Here is a 25,726-nt window from a genome sequence, read left to right on the forward strand (position 1 = left end):
TCAGATTTCACAGTACTTGTTTCCTGGCCTGTAGCAGACGTGAAGTGTGGTTTAACTGCATTATAAAACCACAGGTGACTAGAAAAAGAAGCTGCAGGAAATGACTTGCAGGCTGAATTCTGTGCGATGGTAAATGCCTCCTCTCAGCCCAGCGTGGCTTAACTTCTACCGTTTATTTTGTTCCATCTGGATCACACTTATATTTAGGGATGAGGGGAAGATTTGTTCTTAATGAGAGCCTACACTCCCACCCACGCTTCCTGGGGAGAGTAGTGTTCAAGCAGTCTTAAAACGGTGCAGTTTTAAGGCTGAGTATTAAAAATACACTTGATATTTCTCCTTCCCCAGGAGCAGTCTGCCTGTGGTTCTCTCTTGCGCCTTCATGGACTCTGTCCCCCCATCTGTTCTTCACCGGGACCGGGTGCTTTTGCTGCAGATCCAGCACTGCCATAAGATACCCCAGTGCTGGGTTTTGTTTTGGTGAATGCAGTCTAGGAGAGTTTGAGTGTGTTGTCACAAAAATCTGTGTGCCTGACAGCCTCCCTTTCTTCTGCTTTAGCTGTTTGTGCATTGCTGGACTTGGAGCTGCATCCTCAAGGCAAAACCAGAATCTGCTGGGGAACTCGAGCGCCTTCCTCGTGAACATGTCGTTAGGAGGGAAGGTGCTCAGGAATTAATTAAGCACCATATTTGGTGAACATCTTGGCAGGAAGAGTCAGACTAATACACAAAATATGGCTAAGGGGAAACATATTTACACATCACAGACTGGTAAATATGGTTAATGGCTGCAGTGTATTTGGAGCCTCATATCTGAAAAAAAACTCCCAACAAACCCACAACAGCAAAACAGTAACAAGGCAAGTAATGATACTGACAGGCTACTGTAGTAAATGCATTCCTTGGGGATGTTTTCCTGGCTTAAAATACCAGTGCTATTAGCAGAAGAGGGAAAACCAGTATGCCTGTCCCTGCAAACAGTATTTCAAGATACGTGAAAGCATGATTCTGAAAGAACAAGTTAAAAATTACACCCTGTAAACTATTGCCTTTTGGCTGTAGTATTTCTTGCAGACTTATGATGTTCCTGGAAAGCCAGAGGGGAATTTTCTGGTTTTGACACTAAAATATGTTATTAAGAGAAGCCTTTCTTCAGAGAGGCAAGGGGGCTTTTTGGAGGCTGCAGGAGGGCAACTTTCCAGTACACACAAATAATGTGGGTGTAGCTCTGTTCTCTCTGAATGGCATTCTCATGATGCCATTTCTGAGGCTGAGCTCCTGCATGTGGTTTATTGCTGTTTGCTGGGCAGGGTTGGAACCCTGGGTGCCTTGGCCTACACAGGCCTGTGTGCAATGGCCAGGTGGAAATTTCTGCAGAAGGAAGTGGCTGTGCATGGTGTGGAGCTGGAGCTGGGCCTCAGCCCTTCTGTGTCCTGGGGCAGAAGGGAGCACTTGGCTGGGGAGACTGGGTTGGTGGTGTTGGGCACAGGAGAGAGGGTACAGGAGCACCTTCTCATGAAGTCCTTTTGGTGGCTGGGCAGGAGCAGCCCTTGCCCCCCAGCAGGCAGGTTTGGGTACCCCCACTCCCAAACCCTCGTGCAGGCTCCCTTCTGATAGGGCAGTGGGTTTATGAGCAGCTGAGTTCTGGACATGTTTTCTCAGCTTGTGTTTTCCTGTTTGGTTCCTGGCTTTCAAAGATGTGCTCTGAAGCTCGGATAGGAACACTGGGAGCTGGAGAAGACCTGATGCCTTGCATGGTCTGGCCACCTGCTTATGTGAGCATCTTCCTTGCAGCTTCTTTCAGTGATCCTTGATTTTCAGGTGGCTATTTTACAGATTTGGACAGACTCCTCTTTGCAGTCTGAGATTTTCATCTTCACAACAGTACAGAAGATATTGCTGTGTTTGATAACTTGGAGACTGTATTCTCTGCTGTTTCTGTGCTGTAGCAATTGAGCTTTGCAGAGACAATGTGTTTGGGTTGCTCAGTTACTAGATGTAGGTCCAGTTGTTCAGTTACTAGATGTAGGTACAGTTTTCCTAACTGTTCTAGCTAGTTTCTGTAATTGCAGCTGTGAATGGGAATTACATGTGACTTCCAATTCACATGAAGTGAATTGTAATAGGCTTATAGGAGGAAGTGTCATTAATACACTCCTTGCACCGGGGATTCTTTTTGTTTTCAGTATAAGACTTGAGTGTCTACGTTTTTTCTCAAGAAACAAGTGTTTTGCTGCCTCTTTATTTCAGCAGCTGTGTTTGGGTATGTGTTTTGCAAAGTTTAGTATTTTTCTGACAGGGCTACCTTCAGATGTGTGGCAAATGAAACGTGCTATTTGTGCCGCCTGGATTTGTTTTGGGGAAGAGGGAAGCACGCTGACATGATTGACAGCATCCCTGCAAATCTGCTTGGACTGTGCAGTTGATTCTACTTGGGAGGTCTTAGAGAATAGACAGAGCAGTGTATTTAGCTTGAAAATGACACAACTATTTCATTGTATTTCAGGGTGAAGGCTGTCGTACTGTCCCGCTCTCTGGACACGTAGGATTTGACAGTTTGCCTGACCAGCTGGTTAATAAGTCAGTTAATCATGGGTTTTGTTTCAACATCCTGTGTGTGGGTGAGTATTTCCATTTTGGGAAGTTCTCTTGCTGAAAAGTTCTCTGCAGCTGGATGTAGCTTGTCGGTGACAGCGTTAACAAGGTAGCTTTGATTTAAATTTCCCCAACTGTTCTATTTTCAGTAACAAGATTTACTGGTGCTCTGGGAAATCCCCGCTGGTGTTCTGCAGTATGGCTTTCTACCAAGCAGTGAAATAAAATGCCTAAAATCACAGGCTGTTATTATGATCTTTATTTTCCTAGTATGTTTGAATTTCACATTTTTAAAAGAAAATAGGTACTCATGCCAGAGTACTTTGTTCTGAGGTCTCGTCTGGCTAGGTATTGAATTATTATTATAATTATTTTAACAAAATACTAGTCGTTGCCTCTTAAATCACTAAAAGTTATTTTCTTCTCCTCCCTTCTGTGCATACTTGAATTAGAATTGTGTCTAGCCAAGCCTTAACTGGTCAGACGATTATCCAAGATGCCATGTGTGGATCACAGCTGGGGCCTGGCACTGTAGCAGGACTTGGTGTCTGTCCCTGCATCCCGTCTCACAGGTCTTCCCAGGGTTAGGATCCCAAATAGTCCCTCCTTGGAGGCAGAAGTGAAAACCCTGTATGGCTTTGATGGATTGATTTGGCAATGTGGATAAGGAAATTAATAATAGAGAATTAATAATTGATTGTTTTACTGATGCTGGTCCCCTGCCTCTGGGGAGCAGGAGGTTATTGTGTGGCCATGACTGCTCAGGGTAAGCCCCGAGATGAGTCTGCAGATGATCCCAGCTGTGCCTGGTGTGACAGAGGGAAGAGAAGCAGCTGTGGATACCTCCTGGGGACTCAGCTGGTGGTCAGCTCTGCATGCACACAGAGCTTTTCTGTCCCCTCCCATGAGAGATGCAGCTCATGGTATGGACCTGGTGTTTGCCCAGGACAGGGTTAAGTCTGAAACAAGAGTAGTGGAGCGAGGAGAGGGGAGCTGAGCCCTGTTAAATGGAGCTGAGAAGAAAATTTTCTGTACAACGGCATTCCTGTGAGATGATAAACTTTGCTGACAAATGGAGGTCACTGTCAGGCTGAGTCGCTGGTGATTTCCACGGTATGTGAATGTGATATGACCTAGTGAAACTCCTGGCCCCAAGACTGAAGCCTTGAAGAGTTTCCTTTTCCACTTGACGAGCTGCAGTGTTTTTTTCTACAAGTTCTAGGTGTAGCAGGGAGTGCCTCCTGTGGTTATATGTTCACTTTGATGTGTGGAGAGGAGTTGAATGCCTCTGCTTTCCTCTTTGGAGGACAGAAATGGAATACATTAATCCCTTGTCGATCTGAATGACAAGGACACACCAAGATCAATGTGCATTAGTTATTAATGTCAGTCTTTTATGAATAGTAATAACACAGTCAATCCTGAAATAAAGAAACTTTATAGAAAAAATTAATAAACTTAATTAGAAAAAGATCCACAAATCTAGAGTTGAGGAGGCCAGGCTTTAAAGTGTTTTTTAAGAGTTGTCTGGTACCTCTATTAGCTTGTGGAAACAGAGTTAAACTCTTAAACATCCTGGAGAAAAAACCCAAAAATTCCCAGAGTTCATCTGTCATTTATTCTGTTGGATCTCACTTGTACAGCAGGAGTTTGGGGTGAAAAATTGAAAGAAGAGGGAGCAAATGAGAATTGGAGCAAACAAAAGGAATAGATGAACTAATCCCATAGACAGGCCACTAATCATGACAGGAAGGCACTTCATTGCCTCCCATTTTTCAGATGTGTGTGGCATCTGTTGGAGGAAAAATCCAATGGCAATTTTATTCTGCGTCATATTGGATCTGAGCCACCGATCCCTCCAGCTCCTGGTGGAGAAGCCAAGGAAAGCATCAAAAATGACTCTCAGCAGCACGTCCAGAGTGGAGCAATTTTTAGCTCTTCTCATGCTGAAAGCTGTCTCCCCTTTGAGACTAAAGCCAAAGATAGAATAAATGAGAAAACCTCTCATAAGAAGTTAGGGGTTGTGGATGGTTTCTCTGATCTTTTATTCCTCAGCACAACCATTTTTTTCCTAAAGCTTCTGTGATAAATTGTTAGTTGCCTCTTAGTTCAGTGCAAAGGCTGGAGAGGTATTTAATGGCTGACACTTTCTGTGCTGACTGTATTTCTCAGTGAGATGAGGGAAATAAAAGAGGAAGATATATAGGTTTTTAATGTAAACTTGCTCAGTTTTGGCCAGGGTAGATTACAGTTGCATTAGACTAGTATCCCGTTATAAGCAGGATTTTCCTGCTTCTCTTAGGGAACTTGTTCTAACTGGCCTATCCAGTGCAATGAAAAATGGCTATTTTATAAGTAGAAATACCTTCACTTTCCCCAGGGGTTGTACCAAGACTGCTTGAGGTCTGTCACTCCAAAGGAGTGAGCCCCGTGGTGTGTGGGAGCTCTCACCAGCTGGAGGAGGGAGGGATGTGCACAGGTTTCCCTGCTCTCCAGCAGGCAGCTCTCTGGGGTGATGAGCTGTACAGCCTGGAAGTTACCCCGTGGTTGTTTTTATGGTCACTGGTGCAACCAGCTGGGGAGAGAACAGGGTTCCTCTAACCAAAAAGCCATCTGTCTCCTCAGCCCTCTCCTGCCCCCTCGCCGCTGGTCCCCTGGGATGGACAGTGGGAGCTGGGTGGTCCTCTCAGATGCTTCAGCATCTTTTCTGAGCTGATGTTGCTCCTCTTGCCTCCACAACGAAGCCTTTGCCTTGCAGTGGGTGAACTGTGTGGTGTCTCTGTACACCTGTCAGATGAAATGAGCTATTTTTTCCTGTCTCCTTGAGAGATGCCCTTATCAGGCTGAGCTGCCTCAGGGCTTGTCTCAACAAACCTGCTACATTGGATTAGCTCCCATTTCTACACATGAAAAGGCTGTGCATGCGTATACATTTTCTTTAAACTTGAACTGTTTGATATCTGGAGGCACGGTTGTTAATCTTGTGAAGGACAGGTGCTGCTCTCTCATGAAAGGGGTGCTCTTCTGAAAGCTGTTCCATGCCTTTGAACAGGGAAATACTGCAAGGACTTCTCTGTCCTCCCACAGAATCGAATGAAGATCATATGATTGGGGCCTCTCAAATCCCAAATGATGTGGAGAAGGGGGCCAGTGAGCAGTTGCTTGTTGTTTCACTTGTCACATCCTAGGGAAAAGCAAATTAAATCTCCAGCTACAAAAAAAGGAGGTACAGCTTTTGTGGTGTATAATTCAGCTTACTGCTGCAGGGTGCTTAGGATGCCAAAATTTCTGTAGAAGGAAGAAGCCATGAAGATTCATTCACCACAAAGATACCTGTCTTGATTTGGGAAGCTGGGAGCTTGTCCCAGCTGTAGCTTTGCAAGTGATGCCACTGTTCCATCAATGTGGGATTTGATGAACCATTTCCATAGAGCACTGGAGACATTGTGTGCATGTGCAGCTGGACCAGAGAGCACATCTCAGAACGAGAGGAGGTGTGGGGAGCCCAGCACAGTGACTCTTGCCTGACAGCCTACTGTGGGCATTGAGAGTGGGTGGTGCTTTCTGGGCACTGCTGTGTGTGGTGTCTGTTCCCATTTTTATTTGTTTTTTAATGTCTCTGAAAATCGTGGGTCTTAGCAGCAAACCTCCATCCCGTGATGAAAGGCACAACACTACAGCTTTTCATTAGCTGTCACAGCTTCCTGGTGCAGAACTCTACAGTAAAGGTCACCCTCTCTGCCCTGTCCTCCTTTGTCAGCCCTGTTTCAGGAGAGCAGACCACTGCCTAGTTGCATAACCCCTAAGTACGGTTTTGGAGATCAAATCACATGTGTGCCTGTAAGCCTGACATCAGGAAATAATCCCCCTGCCAAGGATGCCTCTCAGTCTGTGTACACCGCTGCTTTTTTCACAGTAATTCTGCCTCTTAATCCCCATTCATCGTTTCTGCTTTTTGGAGAAGATTCCAGTGCTGTTGGCTGGAACAAGCACACACCACTTTGTCCTTTTCATCAGGCCATCTGTTCCATCTGGACTCCTGTCCTTACAAGTAGCAGTTGGCACCATTCACATCTTCCAGCCAGCAGAAAGTTGCCTCTGTGTGAGGCAGAAATTCCCAGGGGATTCAGAAATCCTCTCTTCTGTCGTTTTGGCCTTCAGAGTAACACTCCTCATATTTAACACAATGAAAAACTTTATTAGCATCTTCAGTCTTTTGCCATCTCATGTCACTTTGTCAGTGTTAACATCATGTTTGTTTCAGCTGAGACAGTCTTTCTTCTCTTCTCCATTGTCCTCTTCCCTGGCAGGCTTTAATGCTGTGCCATGTCAGTGGGGTCACACAGCTCAGGGACAGGGGTATCTGCTGGCTCAATGTAATTCCTGGTGTGCAGACTTCATGTTTGACATGCTGTGTTAGTGGCTGGGTGTTTTGTGTTTTAAACATGAAGTTGTAGGTGTTTGGATGGTCAGCTCCCACCTATGGAAAAATGACTTACCAGTTCAGATCTTCCCTTTCCAAAAGAAAAAACTTAGTGTTTGAATTCAGGGTTGCCTTTGCTGGTCCTGTGTAGGTGTCATGAAATAGAATATAAAAGCATGTCCTGCATCTCTTAGGCACTTGACCTGGCCCCTCTGTCAATAAAGTCCTTCCTGCTGGAAACAGCACATTAGATTGATTTAAAGTAGGCAATGATTAACAGGTTCAGGATGTGCTTAAACAATAGTCTTGGCCTCACATGCCCAAAAGAAGGAGGGAGACAGAAACCAGAGGTGATTTACAGGGTATTTTGTCTGCCTGGAAGTCAGTGTGGGTTACACGTGACCTGTGTATCCGCTGCAGGGAGCAGCTCCCTGCCCTGGTCACCTCTGCTGCTCCCCTGTCACCCTGTCCTGCAGCCCTGCAGGCTTGGGACACAGACTGCTGGATCTGACCCTGCTCCAGGGCCTGCCAGGCTGTGGGGCAGCGGCATAGGAGGAGGCTTTGCAGGCTGGTGTGTGGGTGATGCTCCCACATTCCAACCCTGAGATGTCCCATCCAGGGTTCCTGGCATTCACAGGCGAGCAGCCAGCTCGCTGCTCTGTCCCACCCATCCCTTGGCAGGGGCTCTGGAAATGCTGCAGCCTTCTCAGGCTGTTTAGATTTCTGTCTTTTTTTACACTGCCGTTTTCCTGGAATCCCTGAGAAAGGCCTGGCAGGTCCTACAGGCTGTCTGCTGTTAACTCTCAAAATCCCTGTCCAAACCGTGACGATGCTCTGGTCTGCTGCACTTTGTGCACCTGCTGCCTTTTGGGGGCAGGTGGTACCTGAGAAGTCCAGACAATGAGATTCCAAGTCGATGAAGGACTTGCTGGACCAGCTTGTTTTTCCAGCAGCAGAGGTAATGATGTGCTTTGCTGGGTCCCCCTGCCTTGCTCTGGTCAGCAGTGCTGTAGGCACAGCTGATGCACTGACATAGCACAAGGGACCAGCTCCTGGTGCTGACTCCCTCTTCCCCCCTTCGGATTGCAAATGGGATTGATGCAAAAAGCAGCTGGACTGGTGGCTGTTCTGGCCATATCTGGCATCCCTTGGTGATGGAGCACAAGCTCACAGCTGGCTCCCAGGCAGCTCTGCAGCTCAGGGTGTATGCTGACTTTGAAATGTTAATGAATCTTGCTGCCTCTGGAATGGTATTTGATATGTGATCCTGGCAACCAGAGAAGCTCAGTTCCCAGAGCAGGGGATTTGGGCGTTGGAACTGGGTGATCTTTAAGGTCCCTTCCAAACCAAACCATTCTGTGATTTTATGAATCTATGTTTGCCTTGCCCTGCCTATCTTGTAGTTCAGCCCTGAGTGAGAGAAATCCCTTCTGTGGCCAAGAGAGGAATTTGCCTGCTTGAAGGGGTGAGGCTTGGAGATTTGGACATTTGGAAGGGGGAGGATGGGGAGGAGTTTCCCCTTGTTGAATTGGGCATTTCATGCAAGTTTGGATCTGTTGCAGAGCCCTAAACTTACAAAAATGAGAAGCTCTTTTATTCTGAGCAAAGTAGGAAAGCGATGAAGTTGTTTTGGTTGGGAGCTGAGGGCTGGGGGAAGGAGGGAAAGGCTGCTGCAGCCAAACACAGCCTCCCTGTGCTCCCGCAGCGGGTGGGGTTCAGCCGGCTCCTGAAGTTTCTGCAAAAGCCGGCTGGGCAGCTCAGAAATTGTTGTTTCTCCAAAACACAACAGCCCTCACAGGGCAACAAACCAGACTGCATAGGCAGTCAGATCCTTTGAACTCGGAGACCTGGCTCTGTTCTCAGCTTGGCAAGGGAGGCTGCCCTGTGGAATGCAGGCACAGAGGGATTTGTTTTATTCTTCCTGGGATGTATCTAAAACAAATTTAAGACTGGTCTCTGGGATTTCTCTCTTCCTTCCAGACAGGGAAATAGTTACCTGTTGATAGATGGAATCCAAATAACAGTTCAGTGCTGCAGAAAGTTTGGAAGCAGATTTTGGAATATTGTACAGCTTGTGTAGCTCCTAAGATATGGAAACCAGATACTACCAAAAATGCCCCCTCCCAGTCTAGAAGGCTGATTCCCCAACTCAAGCTGTTGTGAGTAGAAACCCACTGCACAACTTGCTGTAGGACTAGAACCAATTCTCAGGGTTTCTGCACGGTAGGAGACTGTTTCTGTGGCTGCTTATTAAACACATATTGATCTGGAGCAGCTTTTTTTGGAAATGGCAGTAAGCCCCATCCCCCCCCCTTTTTAATGAAAACAGCATCTTCTGTAGTGTAGCTGTGGGTTTATGCAGGATCTGAATGATGCTTTCCCCTTCGCCTTTTCACCTCTTTCTTTTCATCTCTATTTTCTAACGATATTAATGGCCATTAGACTGTGAAATGTAATTTGCCCAGAATACAGACCTCCCATTGTTCATGGCTTTCTGTTTACCAGACGCTCCCTTGGGAGCATGAGATCTGCTTTCATCTGCTACAATTTCACCCCTGTTAATGGTTGGAAGCTGAAAGGCCAAGCCATATTAACATTCAACTGAACATTTCAACTCTCTTTTTTTCCAACAGGGGAAACTGGCCTTGGTAAGTCCACCCTCATGGACACCCTTTTCAACACCAAGTTTGAAGGTGACCCAGCATCTCACTCACAGCCCGGGGTTCAGCTGAAATCCAGTACCTACGACCTGCAGGAGAGCAATGTCAACCTCAAACTGACTATTGTGAGCACAGTGGGCTTTGGGGATCAGATCAACAAAGAGGAGAGGTGAGTGTGGGGGAAAGAGGCTATATCATGACCTAGTTTTTCATGCAAGGTCTCTCCCTGTGCCCTAGGTGGGTCAGACTGCTCTGTACACTTTTCCTGCTTCCTTCTTATGGGTTGTCCTCATCATCTCTTTATGATGGGACAGGTAGAAGAGAGGACAGAGGCTGTGGAGTGTCAGCACTGCTTTGGCTATGAAACAGCTTTTCTTACGCTGTCAGAGTGATATCTGCCCTGCTGGCAGCCTTCTGCCCAAATTCATCTGGTGGGGAGAGTGGAATGCTCCAGGGCAGCATCTGGGTTTGTTTTGGCTGTACTGACCACAAGCTGCCAACCAAACCACCTGTGTGGTCTAGTGACCACTTGGCTTAATACCCACTTCTCTGTGTTGCCAAAGGAAGCACAATAAATGTGCAGTGAGATACCCAGGGGAAGTGTCTCTGGCAGCTCACATCCCAGCATGGCTGGACTGTGGTGGTTAAGGGATGTGCAGTTCCAGCAGGCAGTCTCCAAGGTGCATCTTCACAGAGACATTGCTGATGGGATTTGCTTTGTTGTGGGTCTGTTAGTTTGGGGGTTTTTTTGAGTTGTGTTTAAGATGCACTGATGTCCTTTACATTATGAGTCTGAAAGGCTCTGTATTTCAGAAGGCCTTGGAAAGGTACTGCAGGGATTTCCTGCTCAGAGCACTGGGCAATGGTAGTACTGAATGGAGCTGTGTCTTCCACCAGCAGGACTCAAGGCTGTGAGAGCAGCAAGCCATTCAACCCCTGAGTGCAAGCAAGGGTTACACACTGCTGCAAATGAGTCTACATGATTCTTGCTTTAGAAAGTCTCTCACCCTCACATTTCAAAGCACGAGAGTCCTCTTTCCCTGGAGAGGATGATATGTCTCCTGTCCTCTGCTGAATCCCAGTACTGTGTTTTGACAAACAGGCTGCTGGAGTCTGATGTAGGACCACATCTCCATGTCAGTAGTGTAACTTTAAAATTTTTTATGGGTGGGGAGGAAGGGAGATGGAGAGAATTGGTCTCAGGAAGTGAATTCTAACAAGCAGCTTGTTTCTTAAAAGCAAGCAAAGGAGCACTGTCTGTTTTTCTCTCTGACTGTGAGATGTATAGCTTTTTTTTTTTTCCTTTCACCAAAGCTATAAGCCCATCGTTGAGTTCATTGATGCTCAGTTTGAAGCCTACTTGCAAGAAGAACTGAAGATAAGAAGGGTCCTGCACAACTACCATGACACCCGTATCCACGCCTGCTTGTACTTCATTGCTCCAACAGGACACTCGCTGAAATCCCTGGACTTGGTAACAATGAAGAAGCTCGACAGCAAGGTGGGCACCTTATGGGACAGGTTTGCTGTTTGCATGGTGGAAAGGCTGCTGCTTTTCCAGAGTGTTTCCCCACCTTGAATAGCCCTTCTGGTAGAAATGGCTGGCTTGGCAGATAAATCCTGTAGATTTATTGATTGCTTATAATTTTTTGAAGGTTGTTTTGCAGACTTGGAAAAACTCCCTGGAGCAAAGTTGATTACTTTGTTCCTCTGTTCTTTTCTAGGTGAACATCATTCCCATCATTGCCAAATCTGATGCCATTTCCAAGAGTGAGCTGACCAAGTTTAAAATTAAAATCACAAGTGAACTGGTCAGTAACGGGGTTCAGATCTACCAGTTCCCAACAGACGATGAATCGGTGGCGGAGATCAATGGGACAATGAACGTAAGTGACTGGGTGCTTCCTCCTCTCACAGAGCAGCCCTGTCAGCGTAGGGGTTGGTGGGCCATATTGGGGTGTTTCTTAAATCTGCTTTCCCTTTTATTTTGTGTCTTAAAACCAGAATTTCACAGAGATCCCCTCCTTGTAGGGTCATCCTAGACTAGCAGAGCCTTGTGGTCGGCTACTGACTCTCTGGTGGGCTTTTCTAGTCAGAAAACAGATTTTTAACCCCCTCCTTGTCCTCACGCATAACTGTTGAGGGACATGTAAGAAGCCAGACAGACAGTGAGGCCTGGCTGTGCAGGGCAAGGACAGTCCTGGGTTATGGATTAATAAGATGAGTGTTACCTGTCTGGTGTGAGGGGCAGACTGTCTGCAGACATGCACCCCTGCTCCTCACCCTGCGTTTTTCTCAACGAACAGTTCTGCTCTCCTGGACTGGTGTTTCCTGCAAAGCCCTGCCTCTATGGATGTCTCCTCTTGCCTGTGGCTGTCCTTGCAGCAGAGCCCCTTCACCTGGCCAGCTCTGGGACTCTTGTTTGCACTGAGTTCCTGTTTTATTATTGATCCAGGTTCTTAGCTAGGTCATGGTCTGGTTTGGCTTTTTGGCTCTGTTGCCGTTGGCCAGAATGGGTGGACAGGGAGTGCAACGAGGCTGATTAGAACAGTGTCTTTCCTTGAGCTACATCCAAGTGCTGATGTGAGAAATAAAACACAAGGGTGGGACCAGAGGCCCAGGCAGCCCAGTGGCCCTTCTCTTCTGCTTTTGGTCACTTTGGGACTATACAAGAAGAGAGGGAGTGTGTACCGCTTTCCCTGGTGTCTAACCCTGTTCAGCTCAAGAGTTTCTCTGCATTTTTGTCCCATGCATTACCTGATGTCCTGCCACCAGTAAATTTCCAGGATCTGGTGGCAAGGAGTTGCACAGGTTAACCAGCAGTGTGTGAAAACCAGTACACAACTTGGTCCAGACATGCCTCAAGGTGCCTGCAGGTGCTCATTCTGGCTCTGGCCTGCACAGCATGGTGGGTACCTGTCTGTGGTTCCTTGAAGAGGGAGCAAACTGTCCCTTGGCCCCTCTGGCAGTGCATCCTGACCATGGTCCCAGGTTCCAGAAGGCTTTTTACAGGAAAGCAAGTAGGAGGAGTTGTTTCACTGCTGTTGATGTAGTACAGGTCTACCTGATGTGCTTTTGTGTCACCTCTTGATCTAATGTTAAAGAGTATTCTGGAGAGGCCTAAAAGAAACATAAGGTTTGTCCTGATGTCAGTGGTGGTTTCCTGGTCAGAGTGGTTTTGTGATAGTATCTTTCTCAGTGCTTAATGCTCTCACTGTGTAGGAATAGTTACTGCTGGAAGCAAAATGCAACATCACTCAGTCCTCAAGGAACTAGAGGTGTGATGATAAAGGGAGAAGTCCTTCCCTCTGAGCCCTTCTCTGCTCATTTTTCCTTTTAGCCATTCACATGTTCCCTGGGAGGGAGTTGCTGTCTGGGGCAATGTAGACATTTTGGGTTGTGTCAGTTGCTCACAGAGAGATCAGCTCTTTAATCCCCCATTAAAATCATATCAGTCAGAATTACCAGGTTTATGGGAACTAAGCAGGCCAGAATCTGAATCTGATCAAGGCAATTTTGCAGGCCTGGAAAACTTGTATCCAAATACTGATTTTATTAGCAACATAAGACAAATCTGCTTATGCTTCAGGGCAGGAGATGAGCTTGTGGAGGGACTGAGACCATTAAAAGAGCCAGGATGGGTTGATTTAGGTTTACAACTTAAATTGCCAATTTTATTCCTGTTTAAAATTGAGGAATGGGAAACTTTGATTTAAATCGGTTGCCTTAACCTTGTGTTTATACTCCTCTACAGAAAGCTTAATTGTCTTTGCTTGTTACAGATCAACATCTTTGGAAGGTTATAAATGCATTTTTCGTAATTAAGTAGTGCTTCTTGCTGGCCATCAACTTCTCTGGATCAGTTATTTTTTCCCACCAAGTATATATATACAAGTTCAGAGAAGACACTGTCCAAAATTCGTTAGATCTCTTCCCATCTAGATTTTATTCTTGCATAAAATCAAATAAGAAAAACAAGCTCTCCTATTCTTTCAACTCCCTGATGGCTTTTCCATTTTGAATTAGTTAGTCTAATTACTGAAAAAAATATTCTCCCTGCATCTGCTAGTTAAATGAGATCACATGCAGCTGTGTGAGCTGTCCCACATGGTGGGAGCTGGAACTTCCTTGCTAATGGAAAAAGGAAATCACCAGCACTTTCTCCCTGGCAAAGACAGCAACTGGACAGTTGGTGCCTGTGGAGGAAGAGTCTCTGCTGTTGAGGGTAACCATGTCCATTGATGGCCGAGGTTCAGGCTGTGCCTGTGTGGCCATAGCATGGTGTATCTGCCACTGCCTCAGGCTTCTCTTGTTCCTGTTGCTTGCTTTGTCCCTTGGAAAATCCCCTTACTTTGCTCTCCCAGAGGGCTGGATACAAAGCAAACAAAAAGCATTAACAGCTGTGGGAGAAGCCAGTCATGGGATGTTTCTCATGGACAGTCCAAAGAAGCCTGGAAGTCTGGAAGCTCTCCCCCAGAAGCAGCAGGATGGGAAGAGGAGAGAAGTGGGCAGCTCTGGTAGACTGTGGAGGAAAGGGGATCCCATTGCCACAGCAAACATTTGCCTAATGCCGTGTCCTGGAGGGGGATTGACTGGCCTGGAATCTCAGGCACCACAGAACTGAGATGGTTTTTCCCTCTGGAAATAGCACTGAGTAGACCTGCAGAGGAGGCTGTAGCCCGTGTGGGATTTAGCAGCTGGGGAGTTTCAGAGTTTCCAGCAGTTGGACATGGGTACAGACCAGTCCCAAAGGTAACTCAGCAATGAAGAGTCACACAGGGGACCTCAGAGCCCCTGGATGGCCCCATCAGGCTGACCACCAGCCCCACTTATTCTGTGTGTCCCATGTGAGAGCTGGGAGGCTGAGCAATACAAGTGGAAGAACCCATCTGTGTGAGTGCTTGCTGGCAGTTTTGCTGTATTTGCAGTTTGACTCTATGAGCCACACTCTGAGAGCAGAAAACATCATCTATGAAATCTTTTGCTTGTATCAGCTGTCATGAACTTGTCCAGGTTTTCAGATAACCTATGGAATTCTCTTGCCTGCTCTTGAGAGCAATCTAGGGTCACTGATCTTCCAGGTGGTTGGTTTCCTGGGGCCCTTTCAACTGCCCAGAACTCAGCACACTTTAAAAGCTCTCTAGCAAATGTCACTGCACGAAACTCAGCAGAAGGGCTTGGTGCAGGGAGCTGGAACTCTATTTTTAAAGTGCTGAAACTTTGCACTGGACTTCTTTGCAGCTTGGCAAAATGCACAGTATCGTTCCCAAGAGCAAGTGGAGGTGTGGACAAATCTCACTTACTGCGCCACAGAAAAGTGCAGCAAAGTATGATGGCAGTGTTGGGGGTTTGCCTGGCTGCCTGAGGGAATGAGGAGACTGTAAGGTGAGGTCTTCAGAGCTTAGATAAGTGTTGGGAGTGTTTCTTTTCCAATTTTGCTGAGCCTGCGTTGGGCAAATCTCTTACTTTTTGCATTCTTCAGAGAGACCACCTTTACTGAGAAATGACTGTTTTTGATTTCTGAATTTCTGAAAAGCAAATCTCTCTTGTGAGCCCCAGGGAATGCAGAGTCCTTCCCAGCTCAGCCTGGGGCACACCTCGGGGCACACATGGCCACGGAGGCTGACCCTGTGCAGGGACACATTCAGCCCTTCCTCACCAGGGCTGACGCAAGCGGGGAGGAAGGAGCTGTTCTCTGGGGGTGAAGGACAGACTTCTATCTCATGATCCGATGGAGCAAGGAGTCTTGTGCTCCAGTGTGAGCCAAGGGAGTGGAGGGGGGATAAAAAACCAAGAAGGCTCCAAGACCTCTTACTGCTTCTGTGCTTGTGCAGATGTTCTCCTCAGCCACGGCAGCCCCGGGACAGCACCGCAGTCAGCGCCGCGCAGCACATTGTTCGAGCTGGCATTCTGATGCCAGTCTTGACTGGCTCATCTCACCTGAGACCCTGTGGCTGGGAGGATCAGCCAGGTAGAGGATATAGAGTGGTAGCACTAACAAGGTTTCCAAAAAGGACCCACCCTGCTCCCCCTTTGTCTTGGGCTAGTGGCCAGTGACTAGACTCCCTGAGATTAGCGTGTGCGTAATGACTGTTCTGCTCAGTGGCTGTGCTAATCTCTGTGTGCTGGCGGGTCAGCCAGGTATGAGAGGGACTAATGTGGGTATCATTAAATGTGTTCCAGGCCCACTTGCCATTTGCAGTGATCGGGAGCACGGAGGAGCTGAAAATAGGAAACAAAATGATGAAAGCTCGTCAGTACCCCTGGGGCACAGTGCAGGGTGAGTTGAGCCCTGAGATTTTCATGGCATGAATGGTGACACATATGCAAGTGGGCTCTCATAAAAGGAGGAAGGGCCTGCTGGACTTTATTATCTCATGGGGAATTATCCTTTGCTAAATCCTTGTGTCAGGCCTATAGCGACAGTTTGCTCTGCTCCAAAGGGCTGTTAAACCTGCTGGAGTAGACAAGTGGGGAATATGGGAAGAGATCTTTGTTTCTGTCCCCACCTTAGTCCTTACCGTGTCTTCTTCCAGTGGAGAATGAAGCTCACTGCGACTTCGTGAAGCTGCGGGAGATGCTGATCCGCGTGAACATGGAGGACCTTCGTGAGCAGACCCACACCCGCCACTACGAGCTGTACCGGCGGTGCAAACTGGAAGAGATGGGTTTCAAGGACACTGATCCAGACAGCAAACCCTTCAGGTGAGATCCTAGAGGAGACAGGAGAGCCTGAGAGAGGCATTGCTGGATGTGCCGCATGCGTGTGTAAGTGTGTGTGTCCTTGGGAGAGCGTGGAAAGAACCAATGCAGCAAGAAAACCTGCCAGGTCTGATAAATCCAGTTCAGCAAAGGTACTGGCTGAGTGAGAGAGGGTGAAAACATGGGGAGCGTGTGCAGGACTGACTGAAACTGCAAGTGTAAGAGGAGAAATATCTGTGCTGCAGAGACACAGCAGTGTTCCTCTGAACTAGTGTTCCTCTGAACATTCAACATACAGAAAAGTGTAACAGATCCCAAAAATTATTGGACAAAAAAAGACCTTGGGCACACGTAGGTGAGTGAGTAGCAAATGTGTTGTGTTCAAGCAATATTTACAGTGAGGGCCTGATTTCAGAAGGTCAGAGGAAGCAGAGTTTGTCCCAAATCATATAACTGGACTTTCCTTTCTTTTTAGCTTACAAGAAACTTATGAAGCCAAAAGAAATGAGTTCCTGGGGGAACTGCAGAAAAAGGAAGAGGCAATGAGGCAGATGTTTGTCCAGAGGGTCAAGGAGAAAGAAGCAGAGCTGAAGGAGGCTGAAAAAGAGGTGAAGACTGCAGTACTTGTCTCTTCATGGTTGTGAGTGATAGATTCACTCCCAAGTAGGTAGTTGCTGCCAAAGAACTTTCTGCAAAGTGGGGTTTAGGACTTTCTTATCAAGAAGTCTAAGGTTTAGCTTGGATGCGGAAGTTAAGGTGTTCATCCTGTAGGACAGAACTGAATCAGTGTTTACTGTGTACAACTTACTGCACCAGGAAAGGGCCATAGACTTGATTCTGATGGAGAGGTGCAGTGTGGCAAAAATCAAGGAGAGAAGCGGCCCCTGAATAAACTTGCTATGCAAAAAGGGTACCCATACAACTTCTTTAGCATTGTGAAAAATCCATTAATTTACTGACCTTTAAAGAGGAATAAGGAAGAGACTCCTGGAAATGGATTTGGGATTTTTTTACAATTATGCTCTCTCAATCCTCTGTTCTTAGTGTGCACAATGATGCCTCACTAGAACACTGCCTGGTTTGTGAGTTGTTGTGGAAGGAGACTGTTCCCTGCTCTTGTCTAGGCAATGTCAGCTCAGGAGCTAGAAATTATGTAGAGACCAATAGAGGCTTGAAGGCTCAGATATCAAGGGATCCTTCCATCTTCCTCTTTTCCTGTACACAGAATATCTCGTAGGGCTGGTCCTGCTCACCTCTCTCCTTTCCCTTTAGCTGCATGAAAAGTTTGATCGCCTGAAGAAATTACATCAGGATGAAAAAAAGAAGCTAGAGGATAAGAAGAAGTCTCTGGATGATGAAGTAAATGCATTTAAACAAAGGAAGACAGCAGCTGAATTGCTTCAGTCTCAGGCTCAGCAGGCTGGAGGATCGCAAACTCTTAAAAGGGATAAGGAAAGGAAAAAGTAAGTTGGTAACCCAGTGGCATTTGCTTTTTGGTAATGGTTCTCCTTTACTAATTTTCTGGGTGTTCATATCTCCCTTCCAACATAGCCAGTCCTTATCATGGGAAGGTTTGCAGCCAGATCTAATGCCTAGTAAGGCTGAGCAGTAGCTGGAAGCGTTTAACCTTCAGCTGTCATCCTGAAGAGCTGGGAGCAGTGCTAACCTCCCTCATTGCCTGCTGACAGCATGGGAGAGGATGAATTTATTTTTATTCCCCTAGATTCCCTGCTCCTCCCCTGGTGTGAGAGTGCTTGTAATGAAGTGGAACCATGCTAGCTGCCAAGGCGAGGGTGTGGGTAGCAGGGGTGTTCCTCTGCCCCCAGAGAGGAGCATGTCCTGTCTCAGGTTCTTACTTGTTCAGACTGGGAAAAAACTTGGACTGTGAAAAGTCTTGACTTATGGAGCCTGCAAAATGTAAGGCTGCAAAATGAGGGGACAGGTTACAGCACCTTGTTAGCACTAGTACTCTTCTACGGTCCTAAATCAGCTTTTTGCCCTCCACATAAGCAGTGGGAGATACTGCATGGCTTTAGCAGGGGTTCCCTGTGCCAGGGACTGGTGTTTCAGGATCCACCCCCTCGTAAGGGTCCTGGGATCTCGGCAGTGGCCCTTAGGGGCCTGGGCTCTTGAAGCTCTGCAGTTGATCAAGAGCAACCAGCTGTACAGTGAAACAGTCCTCCCAGTTCTCCCAGCAGTGAGCAGTTCCTTCCCACTGGGGTATGTTTCCCAAAATGAAGCACTGTGCCACCTGGGTGAGTGTACAGAGTGGTGCAGAGACAAACAATTGAGTCTGGTTTTGTACCACTGCCACAATCCCCCCTCTGCACGTCCCTGGGGCAAATCCAGAGCAAATCTTGCCTGCACTATGCAGTCTCAAATACATGAGGAAGTGCTTTTAAATTGGACAATATGGGATGTGCCCAAAGAGCTGACAGCATTGTTTGTCACAGAAAAAGCCCATGACCGTTAAGCTTGGAATCAAATGAGACAGGAGAGAAACACCCGATAACAAAAATGAGATCCTGGTTTAGTCTTTTAATTTTGAACTGGAGCTGCTTCTATGTCAACATTCTTTTCTGATGAATAATTAGTGCTGCCCTTTTCTCACTAGTCTGTTCCTTTTTCCACTGCCTATTTTGATTTGCTCATTTGAATTACCTTCAGGGAGTTTTAGTGTCTTTTCATGCTGAGGAGTCTGAGACTGACTGGGAGCAGACTTCTCTCCCCAGCCTGGACTGTGTAAGGAATACACAGCTGAGTTCTTTCATGCTTACAGCCCTCAGACATCTGCTCACTCAGGACTGAAGACTTCAGCCCTGAGATTAGTCAGGGTCAGGAGTGCAGAAAAGGGAAACAAGATGCCCTATAGTATCAGCAAATAGTTGCTGTGGCCCGAGTCACACTCTTGTTCCTCAAAGTGCTTCTGATCTCAGAAGATCTCCTTGACACCGAGCACACTGATATGGTAAAGCTTTGGTACTGTCCTGGTCATTTAAGGGCACAGAAAACTCCGTGACAGAGATGGGTCAGTGCTTCATTACAGCTTGGGAAGATATTAGGGGGCTTCCATCTCCTCCAGGAAAATAGCTGTGTTAGAAATGGTGCTGCTTTCTTTGCTCTGTAACTTCTCCAGTTGTCCTTAATAATCCATTTCAGTATTTAGATCATAAATTTCCCTTAACAATCCGTGAATTTCACAAGCTGTAGCTTAACTGTAGCTAGTTCACTACTGTCTGGCAGTACACTAGCCTTTCCTTTCACAGGTGACTCGTTTAAACCTAAGCTCTGTAATTTGCACTAATCATGACTTAGTTTATTTTTGTTGTTTTTGTTGTGACATCATTATCATCATCATCATTAGCTCTTTACCTGTGTGCTGTTTTACAGTTAGCTGCTGTTTGGCTGCATGGTGCATGAGGCACATTGTCCTGGTAAGCGTCATTAACTAATAGAGCCTCACAGTGGGATCAAGTACCCTTCCTGAAAAAGGGAAGGGTAAAAGAAGCCTATAAGTATTATCTCTGTCTTCCTCTGCTTTCACCCTCACAATATGTGCTCTACCAGTTTCTCTCTACATATGCAGTTGTAGAAAAGGGATGTAATTGTCTTTAAAGATTCTGTAAAGTAAAATGCAGAGACTTTGTATTAGGATATGAAACACAAAAAATAAGGATTAGGTCCTTTTCCTTTTAAATCTTCCCAGCACTTTGTTGGCTCTGTTCTCTTTATTCCATCTCCCTTAGAAATAAATTATATTCTTTAATCACACAGGCCATGTTGATACTATGGCAACAATTGCTATGGAGATGTGGTGCTGATGATACAGCCCAGCCAGCCATGTAAATGCCTCTTCCCTTTCTCCTCCTTCCCTCCCACCCCTCCCAAGTTTTAGTGTTAACTTGTGGTTACAGTGCAGGTGAAGGTAGATCCCCCTCTTCATATACTAACAGATAGTAAAGTCTGCCAAGCCCAGAGCTCTCCTTTGTCCCAGAGCACCAGAGAATCACCAAACTGTGTGTGTGTGTGTGTGTGTGTGTGTGTGTATGAGGGAACATTAAAAAAGCTACTGCTGAGTAACCAAACCAGTATTTACCTACTGACCGATTGTAGTTGGTTGTGCAAAACCACAAGGGATAATGGGCTGAGCATTAGCAGATAATGAAGGCTCTGAAGAGAGACTGAGAGTCTTTATGACACTTTTAGGAGGCAAACGGGTCACCCACGGATTGACTGTTCAGTTGTAGCAGGCAGACACAGACCCACACCCCTGGGAGCCATGCCAAGTGTGCCCATGGCCAGGGTAAGGATAGAGGTAGAAGAGGGCTGTGCTCAACTATGTCCAGAAAGCCTGCCAGAGCACTTAGCCCTGAATAAGGCTGGCATCCAAGTGCCAGAGGAGTTTTGCCAAGGTGTGGAGAGTTCCCACTGGAGGAGAGCCCTGTCAGGGGTGTTATGCTGTGAGTCTGCTCTGCTCCAGTTGCAGTGACTGTCACTGTCTCTGCCTGCATGTGAGCAGGGGTGTGAGGTGGCCACAAAGTCATGGCCAGGCTTGTGGAACAGATAGGGCTGCCTGAAAGGGTTAACAAAGCCAGCCTAAGCAAAGGTCTGCAGTGCAGAGTGCCTGCATCTATTGTAAAAGGAAGGGTCATTTAAACGCAGATACATAAGAAATGACCCTGCCTGGCAGGAGAGCAGCATCCTCATTAGGATTATTAGTTAAAATGCTAATGACAGTCCTCTACTTACAACTAGGTTGAGTGTGTTTAATTGAGCCTTTTTAATTTGTTGTTGATTCTCTGGTGAGAGGAAAAAGGAAGCTCCCACAGGAATGTCTTGCTTCTTGACAGAGCAGCAATACTCATTATCCAAGGCAAGGATTAGAGCACCCCAGGCTGAGGTGTGCAGGCCTTTCAGAGAAGTGACCTGTTGGAACATCAGCACTTAACTATAAAACACTCTGAAAACTCAGCCTCGAGTCCACCCTTCCCTGCAGACAGAGCTAAGACTTACATTCCCTCCTGAATTGTCTAGACTAAATTATGGTCTGCCCTTAAATAGGTAAAAGCTGATTCCAGGATTCCTGCCCTCTTAGCTCCACCAAGGGAAATGGAAAAGCAAGTAAACATTACACTGTCAGTGAGAGGCATTTAAATGTAATTTAAATGGGACCTTCCACTTAACAGAAGAGCTTCAGAAGGGTCTTGCACTGCCTCGAACTGGAGCTTGCAGTTGTCTTGAGCTGTCCAGTTGAATCAATGTACCGGTAACTGTAAAACAATGAAAAGAACAATTCTCTCCTTATCAGACTCTGAATGTGAAAAAATAAGCTCAAAGAATAACTGTTCATTCTGGTGCTGAGTACGAAGGCACAGCTAAAGTGCAGTTAGAGTGAACATTGCTGATTTTTGTTGGGTTTGGATTGCTTTTGGCAGCCCTCATAACTGTACACTGTTGTGTGCCGGGCTTTGAATCAAATGAAGTTCTTTGTTCCTGCTACACAAATGCAGACAGTGCCTTTTTCAATGAGCATTTGTCGTTGCTAAATTAAATATGTATATATGGTACTTTCCCAGAATTCAAAAAAACACTCTCCATATTGATCCATAAAGTATTGCAGGGCTCCACTGTTTTGCGTGAATACAAACAAGTCACAGTCGATGAGTTCTGTATCTTGCAAAACTGTGAGAGGATTGTTTATGAAAATAAATTTGGTTCATCCCACTGCTGAGTGTGTGCGTGTATGCATGTGTGTGTCTGCATAAAGCATGTTCTGTAGTCAAATTAAACATCATTAACACTTAGCAACATTTCTTTTTTGTGTGTGTGTGTGTTAGGAAACATTTGTATTTTTATTTTGGATTTTTTTTTTTTGGTCATTAATCCATAAAACCATTAACCTGCCTTTTTCTTTCATTTTCAGTCCGGGTTTCCTGTAGAGCCTTTCCCTTCGCACCAGAGGCGAATGCCCCACCCCCGGTTAACACGCGGCTGTGCCATTGTGCCTGTTTGCTCACCTTTGCCCATTGCTCCCCCCCTGCGCTCACCGCTCTGGTTTAAGTGAGAGCCCTGGGCTGTTGTGGTTGTCCCTGTGAGGAACTCGAGCTGCCCAGAGGTGCTCGTTGCTGATTCCCAGTGCTTCCGTGTGTGTCCCCTCTTCCCATTGCTCAGCTCTTTGTCCCCGCTCCGTGCTGTGCCAGGGCTGCTTGGGGGGTGCATTTACCTCCCATGGTGGGACTGTGGATGCTGCCCTGGGGTGGGATGTGCTGTCTCAAGAGACTGGCTGCCCTCTCCCTTATTAATTTGCTGTGCCTAACCCCTTGTTACCCCCCCTGTGCTGCCCTGTGTGACTCATATAATTTTCAAGGACTTTTTGCAAAACTTGACATCTTCACAGGCATGGGCCTGAGTCCAAACCTCTAGTCCTCAGGCTTGGGGAATTCTCAAATTTGGATCCATGGTTTGCAACTAAGTGTTCTCTGAATGCTGCAGGGGTCACGAAGGATCTCTTGCCTTGTCTCCTTCTCATTGTGCTGGCCTGGATGCACATCCTGGATCCAATCTCAGGGAAAGCTGGACACCTTGCTGTACATATCAGTGTTTGTGAAGAAAGACGATGCTGTTTCTTTGACTTTCTTCTCAGTGATTCCAGCAATTTCTGGTTTTAATGAAAAAACCTGTATGTTTTTTAGCTGGCATCCATTTAAAAGTGTACAGATGTTGGCAGGTTGCTTTTCATATTTTCTATTCAGCAAAAGCCTTGTTTTTACTGCAAGATCTGCACTAAAAAGGAGGGTGTTTTGCTCACTGGCCAGGAGTTCACTGTGGCCAAGTGCAACTGTGGTTTGCCTGCAGGTGTCTTCTCTGTGTATTTCTGGCTGAGTTTTGTTTTTAAATAAAGAGTTCATCAGACAGTGAATTCTGGTTAACATTTACTTCTTTTGTTTTTTGTTTTCTTTGCCCTTCTTTTACAGTAACCCATGGCTCTGTACTGAGTAATTACCCCTGAATACAATGGGCTGGAATGGACCTTCATTTACTTGTTAAATCGGAGGGTCTAATAAAACGTGACAGCATTTCAGCTGTGACCTTTCCAGGGTGTTACCCTTGCTCTCTCCTATATCTTGGTTGTGATTCTGTCTTTGCTATGTAATCATGGTTATTGCTTTTATTAAACAATGTAAAATTAGTGCTAACAAGGTTTCAGATGCTGCAACTTTCAATCCTACCATACTTTTTTCCCCTACAATTAATGGACTATCCTTTTTCCTGGTCTCTCTCTACCTAGATAGATAAGGGATAGGGAAATAAGTTCTGTGAGTTATTTTTGCTGGCAAAATAACAACGCAGTTTAAATGTATTTATTGGTGACGTTAAAATGACAACACCACCTTAGTTTAATTATCACATAGTTTAGAGATAAAGCACTCTTTTCTCTTTAAACTTGGTGTCATTTTCATGGCTTCCTCTATCCTTTTAAATTTTCTTTTATTTTTTCTGTTGCTAGTTCATGCTCCTTGAAGACTAGCGTGTAAATCCTCGTTTCCATTTCAGAGTTCCTTGTTGTGACCCTGATTCTTCAGTCGTGCTGTGGGCGGGCTCAGTGCTCTATGTGTGTGGGTGAATCCACACGTCCTGCCCCTGCTGAAAGATCAGGATGCGTTGCTGCCAAACAGCCTCAACAAAAACCCTCCAAACCCTGGGTTTTTAGGAGATAAGCTCATGTCAGGCCTAGCCCTGATAGGTGGTCTTGTTTTAGCGCAAGCTGCTGCTCAGAGTTTTCCTGGAGAAGTGCTCTGGGTGATGCCAAAGGCCCACAAGCAGTTCCAGCACAGTGTCAGCCCAGCTCCTGCTCACAGCAGCAGCTGCCCAGATCACACCACGGTCTGGCCTCCATTTCCAGCAGTCAGGGCAGTCCAAACTCTTGATTGCAATGTATTTTCTCAGGTATTCTGTTTCACCATAAACACAATTTCATGTCCCACCGAACTCTTTGATTGCTTTGTGGTTTGTTTGGGGGGTTTTAGGAAGTTAAAATAATTTGAATATTTACTTCTTCCTCTGCTGTTGCATGTTACACTGCTCCCCAAACCAGTCAATATCAATCTGTCAAGGATTTCTAGATTACCTGCTAAATAACCATTTAATGTTGCTTTTTTTACCTTACTGCAGGTCATTGACTGTTCTTCCTGACCATTTGCCTTATTAGAAAGTTATTTAAAGTTGTGCAAAGTCTTTAAAAAGACTTTAAAGAAAAAAGGGGTTTTATATGTGTGGTTTATGAAGTACTTGAGGGTACCACAAGGAGATGCCATCTCTCCTCTGTCAGCTGTTTTCATGTTGCATCTCTTTTTCTTGCTTTTTGAGTGTCTTTCTCTTTTTTTGCTAATCTTCTGGTTTTTTCTCTTTTTTTCCCCTTTTCTCTCTCTGTAGCTTTTTTTAATCTGTCTTCGCCAGCTGCACTGTGTCTGAGGGAGAAGACTGCCACTTCTAGAAGAGTTTAAGGGTCTTATGTCTGGGGAGGGGGGAACAAATCTTCAGTGTTAGTGTCTTGGAAAGAAGCTCTTTTACTGACTTGCATGATACCTAAAATTGAAGTGTCTTGTAATTTGTGTGACAAGACCGGGTGATATGGGGGGAACTGATTGTTACCTGGGATTTTGAAGAGCGACAGAAATGTGATGTTTGGACTAATGATGTAGCGAATACATTTTCAAACGTTGTTATGGGCATATTTTTTTTCTAATGTTGTCTTTAATAATATAAATGTCGTGGGCTTCCCTGGGGTGTGAAGCCTAAGGAATATTTTCAATATGCTATTGTTTGACTGGTTTTGGAAACCGTGCATTCAAGAATCAAAGGAAATATGAACATGGTGCAACTTACTCTGTTGGCAGCCACAAAATATTTAATTTTATCAAAGAAATAAATTAAGAACTGTGTGTTTTCATTGGTGTCCTCCTGTGTCTCACCACCCTGTTAAACAAGCCTGGTGGACGTGGGTCAAGTGGTACTTTCTTTTTCCTAACTGCACCTCCTCCTGTTCTTTCAAGTTAGGGAAAGTTGGCAGTACCAGGAGGGAGAGGCGGTGCTGGGGGCCGGTATAACCATCACAGCAGCCCCTCCGCACCCTGTGAGCTGGTCCAGAAGTGCCGGACCAGCCCCGTCCTGCCCTGCCCGCTCCCCGCATGCTTCCAGAGCCACCTCCCCATCCCGGCCCCCTTCCCTTTTTACACATGGAAGTGCGTGAAAACTGCACCGCGTAGATTTACATGGCAAAACACCGAGGAACCGGCACTGTTCCGCCTGTGACCTTTCTAACTTTCATGTCAATTTTAAATAAAAA

The 25,726-nt window shown here is 46.1% G+C and overlaps 1 protein-coding gene across 5 annotated transcripts; it reads left to right on the top strand.

Annotated features, from left to right (window-relative positions):
- The first annotated feature begins 1,665 nt into the window (after nucleotides 1-1,665).
- Nucleotides 1,666-25,330, top strand: SEPT6 (septin 6). 5 transcript variants are annotated; one of them, XM_027687323.1, is made up of 11 exons: nucleotides 1,673-1,775; nucleotides 2,507-2,621; nucleotides 9,652-9,847; nucleotides 10,993-11,179; nucleotides 11,403-11,564; nucleotides 15,862-15,958; nucleotides 16,215-16,383; nucleotides 16,856-16,988; nucleotides 17,653-17,843; nucleotides 19,771-19,814; nucleotides 22,304-22,417. In XM_027687323.1, exons 1-10 carry the CDS (start codon nucleotides 1,698-1,700, stop codon nucleotides 19,772-19,774), a joined length of 1,332 nt encoding a protein of 443 aa, XP_027543124.1. In that variant the 5' UTR covers nucleotides 1,673-1,697; the 3' UTR covers nucleotides 19,775-19,814; nucleotides 22,304-22,417. The 5 variants fall into 5 exon arrangements, with proteins under 5 accessions (XP_027543120.1, XP_027543121.1, XP_027543122.1 ...); XM_027687319.1 differs by lacking the exons at nucleotides 19,771-19,814; nucleotides 22,304-22,417 and adding an exon at nucleotides 22,873-23,299 and having other exon boundaries at nucleotides 1,666-1,775; XM_027687320.1 differs by lacking the exons at nucleotides 19,771-19,814; nucleotides 22,304-22,417 and adding an exon at nucleotides 23,355-24,807 and having other exon boundaries at nucleotides 1,671-1,775.
- The last annotated feature ends 396 nt before the right edge of the window (nucleotides 25,331-25,726 follow it).

This window comes from Neopelma chrysocephalum, unplaced genomic scaffold (genome assembly GCF_003984885.1).
Source record: "Neopelma chrysocephalum unplaced genomic scaffold, ASM398488v2 Primary Assembly neopelma1_73b, whole genome shotgun sequence".
In the NCBI taxonomy this organism is placed as follows: Eukaryota; Metazoa; Chordata; class Aves; order Passeriformes; family Pipridae; genus Neopelma; species Neopelma chrysocephalum.

Bases quoted from the DNA above. Each gene is read 5' to 3' on its own strand.
- SEPT6 (XM_027687319.1), top strand. From the start codon at position 1,698: ATGTGCTCTGAAGCTCGGATAGGAACACTGGGAGCTGGAGAAGACCTG. The intron at 15,959-16,214 runs GTGAGTTGAGCC...GTCTTCTTCCAG, and splicing joins CCCCTGGGGCACAGTGCAGG to TGGAGAATGAAGCTCACTGC. The intron at 16,989-17,652 runs GTGAAGACTGCA...CTTTCCCTTTAG, and splicing joins TGAAGGAGGCTGAAAAAGAG to CTGCATGAAAAGTTTGATCG.